The 12,160-nt window shown below is 49.0% G+C and overlaps 1 protein-coding gene across 1 annotated transcript in view; it reads left to right on the plus strand.

Annotated features, from left to right (window-relative positions):
- Positions 1-791: 791 nt before the first annotated feature.
- Positions 792-12,160, plus strand: part of Emilin2 (elastin microfibril interfacer 2) — a 58,097-nt gene continuing 46,728 nt past the window's right edge. Inside the window, exons 1-2 of the mRNA XM_034483622.2 lie at positions 792-1,061; positions 1,525-1,647. Coding sequence (XP_034339513.1) covers positions 919-1,061; positions 1,525-1,647 — 266 coding nt within the window. The 5' untranslated portion in view covers positions 792-918. The remainder of the gene's footprint in view (positions 1,062-1,524; positions 1,648-12,160) is intronic.

A 12,160-nucleotide genomic window follows, 5' to 3' on the forward strand; every position in this document is an offset into this window, starting at 1 on the left:
CTCCTCACCCCTTGAGATAGGGTCTGTATGTGAGCCTGCAGCCTCAGGGCTTCTTCTGCCTCCACTTCCTTAGCACAGGGATTACAGGGTTGTGAAACCCTGTCTAATTTTTATGTGAGTGCCTGAGGATCTGAACTCATGTCTTCATGCACAGCATTTTACCGACCGAACCATGGGCCTTTAAGACGGATAGAAAGAGAAACATCCGAGCAGGACATCTCTCAAACACTGGAGTAGCAACTGACAGTTTGCAGCTGCAGGGAGGGAGGCAAGCTGCTGCGGCGCCCACTGTCCAGCTGCAGCCCGCACATTTGGAAAGTTCAAGGCGCATACTGGCTGCGCCTGGGAGAGAGCTCCTGCGACCTCAACTTTCGCCCAAGACCTTAAAGATTATTGGGTAGACGGCGGTGGGGCTTCGGAGGAAGAAATCGAAGCTGAGCCCCACTGCGTAGGTCCCCCGAGGGAATAACTGTGATGGAGCCATCCTGGGCTTCTTGCCGGAGAGAGGCCCCCGGGATCGAGGTGGGGATAGTCCAACGCTCGCTGCACTTCCGGAGGGGCTGGGGCCGCGCTGTTTGGAAGGTGAGAGGAGGAGCTGCTGGCGTTTGGGAAGAGACCAAAGGAATGTGTAATTGGAAATTCTGTAACCGAGACCCCGGTTCCTAACCCTTTGGCTCTTTCCCCCCCTCAACCCCCTGCCGAGAGGCGAAGGGCCCAGAGATGGGAAAGGGAAGAGTCACGTTTCGGAGAGGGAAGTGAAATAAAGAGGGCGGCACCCGGGGGGACCTGTGCGTCATTGAGGGACCGCGGAGCGGCCAGTGCGGAGGCGTGGGGGCCAGGAGCCGGAGGGGCCGCTGAGCGCCCGAGCCCGCTGCCCGTTCCCGCGGCCCCGCAGCCTGCAGCCTTGTGGGGCTCAAGATGTGTCAGGAGACCCCGCCCCGACCCCGAGCACCCAGCTGCTGGACGCCGGCCCTGCTGGCCCTGCTGGCCCTGGGCGGCGCGGGACTGTGCCACGCGAGCTCGCAGCTCGGGTACCACGCGAGGCCCAGTGCCAGGAACAAGTAAGTGTGCGCCCCTTATGCTCGCCCCGCAGCCCTAGGGTCCCAGATCCTCGGTGGTCACTCCCGAATCCGCCTGCGGGCTCTGGAGCTGCCCATCCAATGGCGACGGGCGGTAGCGGTAGCAGAGAGGTCCCCATAGACTTTTGGGGCGTCACCATCCCGGGTGACCATGTGCTCCCCACCAGCCCCCCCCCCCCCCCCGAGCATCCTGAAGCGGACCTGGGCAATGGGGAGTGTCCGGCAGGACTACGGGATCTGCCGCCGAGCCCGAACACGAACACGTCCCGGAGCCACGGGTTTGGGGCTCTTTGGTGTTCCAAAGACACAAGAGGCACCCTGGGGTGGCGGCTTTGGCAAGCTCCTGCCTTCGGCGCTGGTGACCGCCAACTTGTTGGGTCAAACTCGTCTCCCCCTTCCTCGCATTGTTCTCCAAGTTTACCCAGCCCTTCTCTCTCTACCCCAGGAACTGGTGCGCCTATATCGTGAATAAGAACGTGAGCTGCACGGTGCAGGAGGGAAGCGAGAGTTTTATTCAGGCTCAGTACAACTGTCCCTGGAACCAGATGCCCTGTCCATCCGCTCTGGTGTAAGTCTGAGAGCACGAGGGCCGACCGGGGTGGGTGAGGTGGAGCACTGGGCTTCAATCCTTGTGGAAATCTCTTCCAGACCCTCTACAAAGTCTGAGAGCTTCACGGCTCGCAGATACGCTGGGCTATTTAAGAGCGTGCTGTTCTGCGTGAACCTTGAAGATGCGCAAAATTTGGGAGTTTGTGATTCCCTAGGCCACAGGAGAGGATGAACAAAGCCCCCACCCCCATCTCTCTCTCCCTCTTTCAATTTTATTACTAACATAAGGCAGCTGAACCTAATTAGATCCATATTGTATGTTCTGAGTCGCATAGAGATTCTAAAATGTTTTAAATGAAGGATTAACTGAGAGGTTTGACCGGTTGGAGTTCTGAAGTAGAGTTTTGTCCCAACTATTCTATTCAGCGTTGTGATTTTTAAAACTAAACTCCTCAGGTTGCTTTAGAACATTCTTTTTCTTCTCAAGTTAGATTTGTGGATTCATGAGGCAGACCTCAGAATGGAATAGCCCCTGAAGATGAGCAGAATAGTTGAAAATCTTTTTTAACTCATAAAGATTCCAGCATCTTAAAAATGGGGGTGGGGGTGGGGGTGGGGGATGGGGGCATGATTTGTTAGTGCAGATTCTGCGAACGCGTTGTATTCATCCAATGGTGATCAGGAAGGTCTTTGAGTTTTTGTGGAAGCCGGATCTCAGGAGACCGCTGATGTGGATAAAAGGCTGTCGGGGACACGTGATGGTAGGGATTGTTTCCACTAAGAATAAGTTGTTTGTCTTTGAGCACATTGTCAGTGCCGCACAGAACAGTCAGTGGTGGGCAGTTCTGTCTCTGCCCAGGCTCAGGACAGGCTGAGCTTGTACCCCAGCAAGCTTCTTCAGGGGGCAGGGAGCAGACGAGGCTGTAGACACGTAGGTCACTGGGTCCCACCCAGGCTGCGTTGGGGAGCCACAAGCACGTGGAGAGTTCCTGGGAGGCAAAAAGGAAGTTGTACAAACTTGCAGAAACACAGGAGAGCCCTTTACTTTTTAACACATAGGGGAAACAGGGAGTCTGTATCAGACTCCCTGGCCAGCACAGAGATTCAGAACTGTCAACCTGCCTTACATTGCTCTGTATTCTGATTTAGACTTCACAGCCCATTGCCAGCTGCTGGTGACAGGACAGCCAAGTGAGGGTTTTACACTGAGACAGAAACACAAACCGAGTATTCAACACAATCTGGAAGGATTTGCTTGAAATTAGAATTGGATTGTCAGCCAGGACAGTTTCATTCACTTTACACAAGAGCTATATTTTGTATTTTTCTGTAATCTTAATTCTTACGATGACACTTCAGAGATAAATTTTTCAATTAAAAAAAAAAATAAAACTTAAGAGGGGTGGAGTGGGGAGATGGCTCAGTGGGTTAAGAGCACTTAGCTATGCAAGCCCTGAGACTGAACCCCTAGCACCCACATAACAAGCTGGGGATGGTGACTGCCAGGCACTCCCAGCACTTCGAAATGGGGGAGAGTGTGGGATGGCTATTTCCTGCTTGCCACCTGCAGAGCTCCAGGTTCAGAGAGGGACCTTACAAGATGGTGAGTGAGAGTTGGTCACCTGACATCTCTGTCTCCACAAGCACCTGCACACGTGTGCACACACACACTGAGCACACCTACACACGTGTGCATACACACCAAACACACCTGCACACACACTGAACAACCTGTACACACATGCACACACACACTGTACACACCTGCATACATGTAAACAGACTCACACACACATGTACACACTGGACACACATATAATACATGCATGCTTGCATACATGCATACATATAGACATACACACACACACACACAGAAATTTGTGTTTCTGAGGGTAGTTTTTTTGAGACAGGGTATTGCTATGTAATCCTGGTTGGCCTCAAACTTAGATATCTGCCTGTCTCTGTTTTCTGAGGAGCTGAGATTAGAGGCACACACCAGCATACTTGGTGATAATTTTGGGGTTTTTGTTTTGTTTTTTTTTTAATTTGGGTATTTGAAACAAGGTTTGCTAAGTAGCCTGAAATTTACTGTATAGCCCAGGTTGGTCTTGAACTCAAAGTAATCATGCCTTGACTTCTGGAGTGCTGGAGTTGTAGACAAGAGGCTCTACTGCCTGCTCTGCTCTTTGTTTAAAAGATGACTTGGCGCTGGGGATGTAGCTCAAGTAGTAGAGTTGCTCGGCATGCATAAGCCACGGCTGATCCCCACGCTCTGCACAAAACAGCCATGGTAGCACGCTTCTAAAATCCTCAGATCTGGGATTCTTATGATGTGGAAAGGCTCCCTCTTGGTCCTAGGCTGGCTTTGGGTATACATTTTGGGCGACATGGAGTTCTTCCTGTGGGATGGATGAGTGGGCAGCTGAGGTCCCTGGCACTGAGGCTGACCTACATGCTCTGTATTAGCTATTTTTATGGCACTCCCTGAGAGTCATTAGAAAGTAGCAGAACCAAGTCCAGCTCTTTGCTTTTCTCTCCCAGACTCAGCCTCCTCCTATTCCCTCAACTCAAACAGTCCCTATTGTCTAAAAGTGTCTATATCTGAATGTGTGTGTGTATGTATGTACGTGTGTGCAGTGTGTGTGTATATGTGCAGTGTGTGTATGTGGTGTGTGTGGTGTGCATGTGTGTGCAGTGTATATGTATATGTGTGTGATATGTGTGTGTGTGCAGTGTGTGTATATGTGTGTATGGTATGTGTATATATGTGTGTGGTGTGTGTCTGTGTATATCCATGTGTGTATGTGTGTGTGATTTGTGTGTGTGTATGTGTGTGTGGTGAGTGTGTATGCGTGTATATGTGTGTGCAGTATGTGTATGTATTGTGTATGCAGTGTGTGTGTCTGTGTGTGTATGTGTATCTGTGTGTGGTGTGTGTATGTGTGTGTGTTGTGTATGCAGTGTATGTGTGTGCAGTGTGTGTGTGGTGTGTGTCTGTGTATATCTGTGTGTGGTTTGTGTGTGTGTATGTGTGTAGTGAGTACGTATGTGTGTATATGTGTGTGCAGTATGTGTGTGTGTTGTGTATACAGTGTATGTGTGTGCAGTGTGTGGTGTGTGTGGTGTGTGTGTATGTGTGTGTATTATGTATGCAGTGTATGTGTGTGCAGTGTGTGGTTTGTGTGTGTGTGGTGTGTGTGTATGTGTGGTATGAGGTGTGTGTGTCTGTGTGGTGTGGTGTGTGTGTGTCTGTGTGTGTGTGGTATGGGGTGTGTGTGTGTGTGGTATGGGGTGTGTGTGTGTGTCTGTGTGTTGTGTGTGTGGTGTGGGGTGTGTGTGTGTCTGTGTCTGTGTGTTGTGTGTGTGGTGTGGGGTGTGTGTGTGTGTCTGTGTGGTGTGTGTGTGTGTGTGTGTGTGTGTGTGGCGTGTTGCTGGCCCTCTTAGGTGGGGATGGAGAAGCAAAGGCCTGTTGTGTCTTACTCCTGTCCTGGTACTTACATTCAGGTGGTTGCTGGTAGAAAACGACTGTTTCTTCTTGGATGGGACTACCTATCTCTTCTTTTATGTGTTTTTTCTGCTTCATGGCAGATATTCCAGATAGTTCCAGAACATTCTGCTGGACCAACAGCCGTTAGCATTTGTGGCATCTGGGGGCATCCTTTCCCTGGTCATGATGTCCAGAGAGCCCAGATGTAAGCAGTATGTATTTGCTTTGCCTCTCAGCTCAGGGCTCAGGCTCTTGGGGCTGGGAGTTTTCTGTTTTCCCACATCATCGAGAGACTGGGGTCATCAGCACCTACCCCTGCCCTTACCCTTCTGGCCAGCCTTGTATAAGGTAGAACTTTTTCCTCTTGTTTCCTTGCCCTGTGCACTTTAATTAAAGTATAATTCACGTGCTGTAACAGTCACCTTGCAAAGTGCTCCTATCCATGTGTTATGGCACATGCCTGCAGCTGTGTAGCTGTCCATGTAACCGAGAGGAAACTGTTCCTATACCTGTCACCTGCCCTAATACCTTTTAACGAATGATCTGTCTTCTCTGTCTATCCAGAAGAAGGTGATACAAATGGATCCTTTTGACATTAGCTTCTGCCACTTAGCATGAGACTGTGTGTGTGTGTGTGTGTGTGTGTGTGTGTGTGTGTGTGTGTGTTAGTGTGTTATTTCTAGTGCTTTGAGATAGGGTCTCTCGGGCTGGAGAGATGGCTCAGTGGTTAAGAGCACTGACTGCTCTTCTGAAGGTCCTGAGTTCAATTCCCAGCAACCACATGGTGGCTCACAACCATCTGTGATGGCATCTGATGCCCTTTTCTGTTAGATTTGAAGACAGCTACAATGCACTCATAAATAAAATCTTAAAAAAAAAAAAAAAAAGAGATAGGGTCTCTCTATATGATCCTCCTGTGATTTTTGAACTCTCAATTCTCCGGTTTCAGCATCCTTGGGGGTGGGGTGGGGTGAGCATGTATGCCTCACCATACCTGGCTCACTTATTTATTTTTGAGATGAGGTCTGTGTTGCCCAGGCTGAAAGCTTAGACTTAATCCATTTGTTACCCCCTTAACCTCTTGAGTATCTGGGGCTACAGGCAGAGCAGAAAACTTGGCTTACTGAAGTTCTTATTTGTCATTTGTAGTTGCTGCTTTATTTCATTTGTGAGGTAGAGGTTTGTGTACTGTTTTCTGTAAACAGAGGTGAGAGGCAAGAGGGTGGACAATTAGGGTGATGTGGGTCAGGCAGCCTGTGTTCAGGGTCACTGTTAGGGAAAGCTTGTCGTTGGAACTGTAGGGCTGCTGACAGGGTCTAGAGTCCTAGAACTGTATTGCTTCTGTTGGAGTTTTTGTGAATGAAGCCTCTGTAAATGTCCAGCAACTGGTATCTGTGGAAACTCTCTCTGTAGCTCTCTGGGCTTATGGTCTAATTCTTCCCCTCAGTTGCAGTTTGGACATTCAGACTTTGACCTTCAAGATATCGAATAGCTTCAATGGTTTTTATATTGCCTGAATCAAATCTAATATTCAGCCACATCAGTCCTGGGGAAAGATTATGACAGCTTGTCTAAGCACGCAGAGTCCAGAGTCTGGTTCTTGTAGCAGAGATGGTACACACAAATACTAGAGCCAAGCCAGGCATTTGGTGATGCATTTGGAAGTTGAGGCAGGAGGGTCAGACGTTCAAGACCATTCATGGGAGTTTGGGGCCAGGTTGGGCTATGAGACCTCATCTCAAAAATATAAAAAACAGTCTGGATCGATAGAGTTGAGCAGTGAAGAGTGCACGCTACTGTTGCAGGAGACCCCAGTTCAATTACTAGCTCCTTTGTTGGGTGGCTCACAAGTGTTCCAGGGGCTCTGACACTCTTCTGACCTCCAAGGACAACTGTACTCATGTGCATATATATCCGTACATACACTCCTGCATATGCATAATTTAAACACGCACACATGCATGCGTGCACACACACAATCAAAAGCAAGTCTAATACTAAAACTTCGTCCGTGAGATTTCTGACCTCCATGCCGCCTGCCCAATTGGGAGGCCAGTGTATCACCCCATAAGACCTCAGTCTGTGGGGTACATTAGGGAGAATCAAGGATATCAAACAGATGGCAGTGTGTCTAAGGACTCTAATTCCAGACTACAGCCTAGGTCAGTGTTCCTCTGCCCAGCTTGCTGGCCAGTCTGGTTCCTCCAGAACCTGTCCTTGGGGATCTTCTGAACTTCCGCATTCTGCCTACAAGTATGACCATCGATGTTTCCCAGTAAGAAAAACTAAGGCAGAGCCTTTTCCAGCTCTGGCTATGTAAGGTGTTTCTCAGTGACTGTAGGCAGGTGTCTACACCTGAGAGATCAGGTTAATTGAGGGCTGTTCTCCCAAAGTCCCCAGAGGCTACAGTACTTGCTTCCCAGGGGCTTTTACATCTCAAATTTGGAAGCAGTCTCTGCCTTTCTGTCTGTTATACAGGAGCTTTACAGTGCCCCAGAGGAGTGAGGGCTTCCTCCCTGCTACCTGGCTTAGGATGCTGTGTGAGGCTCAGGAGAGCCCAGAGAGACTCAGCTGAGGGCAACTCGCTGGTTCATAGCCCTGTCTCTTAAGGAAATGATTACATTCGTCTATGTTCTCTCCTGCTCGCTTCTGGTGCCTACATTGGGTTGGAAGGAAATCAAGATCTGAGAGAATGTCAACCTTGGGCAGTCTCTTCTTCCTTCTTATGTACTTGGTGGGAATGGGGGTGGGGGTGACTGTGCACAACACTGGGTCAGGGTCAGAGAACAATTACAGGACACGGTTCTGTCCTTTCTGCCTTTGTGCGGTACTGGGGAAGAGAGGTTGGACTCAGGCCATCAGGCTTGGTGGCAAATACCATTACCTCAGTGAGTCATCTTACCCAGCTCTTCAGCATCTCAGAAACCTAGACCCCAAGAACACGATGCCCATGATTATTGAGGTGTTCTGCCACTCTGTCCCTGGTTAAGATTTTTTTTTTAAAGAATTATTTATTTCCTATGTAAGAGTACACTGTAGCTGTCTTCAGGCACACCGGAAGAGGGCATCAGATCCCATTACAGATGGTTGTGAGCCACCATGTGGTTGCTGGAAATCCAGCTCAGGACCTCTGGAAGAGCAGTGGGTGCTCTTAACCACTGAGCCATCTCTTCAGCCCACAAGATTTATTTTTTAAGTGTGTGGGTATTATGTCTACAAGTGTATATGTGTACGACCCACATGCCTAGTGCCCATAGAGTCAGAAAAGGGCATTGGATTCCCCTGGAACTCATGTTGTGAGTTGCCAGGTGGGTGCTGGGAGCTAAACCCCAGTCCTTTGCAAGAGCAGCAAGCGCTACTAACCACTGAGCCATCCATATCTCTGGCCCTTGGTTATTGTTTTGCTGCTGTTTGTATCCTAGGCTGGCCTTATACCAGAGGTCCTCTCCTCCCTTGGTCTCCTGAGTGAGTTTCAATGAGAATGGGTTGAGGGACATAGCTGCTGTGGAGAATTTGTGAGAGGGCTAGTCTTGGAAGTAGAGACCCAGGCAGGATGCAGGGAAGCGTCCACTTCTGTCTGCCTGAGTGTAACCAGCCTCCTTTCTGCTTTTCTTATATATATATTTTTTTTTTCTGTAAGGATGCTTGTCCACATTAGATATTACTGTTCTCCCCTGCTAAGGATTGGTCCCAGAGCATTTCATGTGCTGGATGAGTATTCTACCATTGACTACACCCCCAGCTATTAACTCCTTTTAAAAAAGACAAGCCCCAAGAGGGATTCGGGTGGAGCACACTCAGAGCTGTGGCTGCTGGGGGAAATGTAGACCGGGAATCTGCAGCAGGTGTCGGTTCTGGGTCAAGTTCCAAGACACTTCTAATCTTCAGATTCCAAGGGGAACAGATGGTCATACAGTTGGAAAGAAAGTTGTCTATTAAGGACCAGTCCTTGCCAGGAAAAATAGTTTATTTTCTTTTTTTTTTTTTTTTCCCTTCCCCTCCCAAGTACAGGACGCATAAGGCTAAAACAAAGCCCCAGACAATTCCTTACACATTTGTCTCCAGGAACACAATCCCATCCAAATCAGAGGGGGTCCCTCCTCCCCTTTTACCTTTTAAACAAACATTTGGCGCACAGTTGGCAGTCAGAGCCTTGTCCCTTAGCATTGAGTCACCTGCAGAAGGCTGAGCTGGTGTCAGAGGACACCTGTCGGGGAGGGGGAGAGACCACACATTTAAACCAGAAGGTCACTTGACTGCTGTGAAGTCTTTTGGGGGGGGGGCTCCCATCCTTCAGCCCTTTGGGGTTGTACCTTCCTATAGAACTCAAGACTGTCTTCCAAGTTTCTTGTTTCTGTATTTGGAAAGCTCTTTCCTGAATATTCCCATAGTTATTATTCTTGCTACCAGCTCAGAGTGGGTAGGACACAGACGGGGATCTCAGGAAAATGACTTTAGTGTGTAAGGCCCTGGATTCAATCCTCAGTATCAACAAAACAAAACTCCAAGCAACAGCACTAGGGAGGCAGAGGCAGGCAGATCTCTTGAGTTAGAGGCCAGCCTGGTTTATAGAAAGAATTTCAGGACAGCTAAGGGCTACACAGAGAAATCGTGTCTTAACTAAACCCAAACCAACCAAACAAAACACACACACACATAAAACCAAAACAAAAACAAAGAAGGCAGAAAAAAAAGTCACTTCTTGGAGTGTTTTGTTCCCATTCTTTCTCTGTTGACCTGCATTAACGCTTGGTATCTGAGGTAAAATACTGAGGTAGCCAGAAAAGGGTAGGTGGGGTGGGGGGTGGGAGGTGGGTGGGCGTGGGTAGCCTGGGCTGTAGGGAACTGTGATAGACCACCCAGGCTGTGCTCCCCATGGTGGTTTCAATCCAAGCATGTGGATGGCAATGTGTGTTGGCTAAGAAGATCGGAGGCTTGGTCTGAGCTTCCAGATAGTACCCTCGCCGCGGCACTGTGAGGCATAGGTAAGTCACCAGGCACCTAAGGCACATGTATTTCAGAGCTAACGACAGAACTATGTCAAGGAGGCCCAGATGAGGAAAGCTGATGTGGCTGAGAGGACTTTGATAACCTCACTGTCACACCTAGCCGAATGCCTGGTGGGTACGCATTGGCTTTGTGTGCCCTGAGGCTGCTGCCTCAGGAGGGCTGCTGTCTCCGAAGCCTTCAGAGCTGAGGCTATTGCTGATTGGCTGGAGGAAGACTGGAGTATTCAAGAGAGCAAACCACTGAGTGGCCTGAGATAATAAGGGCGTGATGTGTTGAAGGTCAACTTTTTAAAAAGTATTTGAACCTCAGAAGTGCATAGGGCCAGCCCTGGGGTCCACGAGGAAGCGCCTAACAACAGATACAGCTGCAGTAAGGCGGCTCTACAGGTATTCATTGCTGCTTCTGCAGTGCTGCGGAACTGGTAGACCAGTACTCCGTAGCGGGATGTTGATGTGGTCCACAAGCGAAGCTCTCTAGGTGAGCCTTCCTCACCCGCTGAAATGTTGCTACATTGTTTGGTTTTTGTTTTGGTTTACGGAGTTGGGAGTTAGCTCCAGGACGAGCTCTACACATCAGCTATACCACGGTGACAACCCCCCCCCCCCCCCCGGATTCTTAAGGAACCTCCCACATCTGGAAAACGTTAAGATGCGGTCATGCTAGCTGAGCTCAAGAAATGCAGTAGGTAAGAGTCTAACAGTCACACCCTCTTTCCCAGGAGGATTTTAAACCTTAAGGCTGATAAGCTGCCAATATGCAGATGGCTTCCAGTCTGCCACAGAGCGTCCTGATTTACTGCTGATCACGTGACTTTCTATCTTTTTTTTTTTTTTTTCCAAACTCGAAATTAACTGCTTTCGTCCTTTCATGAGTCAGTTTTCTTTGATTAAAATTAGTGGGGAACAACTGATCAAATGGCGCGTTTATAACGAGGTGACCGAGAGTTTTCCGGGAAGGAGCGAAGGGAGTCGCTGAGTAGTTTTCACTATGATAGTGGTTCACATCGGAGGTTAATAAGAGGATTAAAATTAAACTCACCAACTTTTGTCCTTTCTTATTCAAAGAGGTCATGGGTGCTGGGGTGGTTCAAAAATGCTGTGGAAGGCAAACTTTTCGGGGTGTGGCATTTGGAAGGACCCGGCTGTTCCTCCACCCCCCCACCCCCACCCCACCCAACCTAAGAATACCAAAAGATGAGGGAATACACTTAAAATGTTTGACTTGCCAGGCCAGCCCTTCAGGACAATGTATTTCATTTATGCATTTGGCTAAGAGGAAAGCAGTTTGGGTCACTTCCATGAAAGGGAATCTGCTGTGGCTTCTCTGTGTTTTTCCAGTTTCCTATTTTTGGGCTTGAGTGGGCTCGACTGGTTATCGCTTTGCAGAGATATTAGCTCAGCAAGGTCCCTTCCTCAAAGATAGAGATGTGAGCAGGGGGCTGAGGCAGGCAGATCTCTACGACTTCAAGGACAGTTTGCCGTACATAGGGAGTTCCAGGACAGGCAAGACCATATAGTGAGACCACAGTTCCTAAACAAACAAACAAACAAACAAACAAATAAACCAAAAAGGTGCTAAGACTTTCCTTTCGGCTGGAAGTTGCTTCACTAACGTGTCAGTCAGGGATAATGAGATGAAGACATAAAAATGCCATCTAAGCCTGGGCTGATACTGCTTGTTTTTCTGCAAACTGAAGCTTCTCTGTGACTGAGGAGGTTGAGAGCTGTGATTCTGATTGCAACAGAGCTGAGGGTGGGGGTTGGGGGGTGGTGGTTACGCAATCCGGCCCTTCATGGGAGGCTTGTCTCCATTAAAGCCTTTCTCTGGCTCCTGCCAGACCACAGAGCCCTCTTCCTTGTCTGCCTACCCTCCCTCCCTCCCTCCCTCCCTTCTTTCCTCTCTTCCCCCCTTCCTTTTCCTGGTGATGGAACTGGAGGCCTCATATCTGCCAAGCACAGTCCTTTCACATGTTTGGTTGAAGGTCTTTGACAGGGAGACAGCGGCAAGCCTTTCTTAATGTTTTGAACTTTTCAGA

Source organism: Arvicanthis niloticus, chromosome 21 (genome assembly GCF_011762505.2).
Source record: "Arvicanthis niloticus isolate mArvNil1 chromosome 21, mArvNil1.pat.X, whole genome shotgun sequence".
In the NCBI taxonomy this organism is placed as follows: Eukaryota; Metazoa; Chordata; class Mammalia; order Rodentia; family Muridae; genus Arvicanthis; species Arvicanthis niloticus.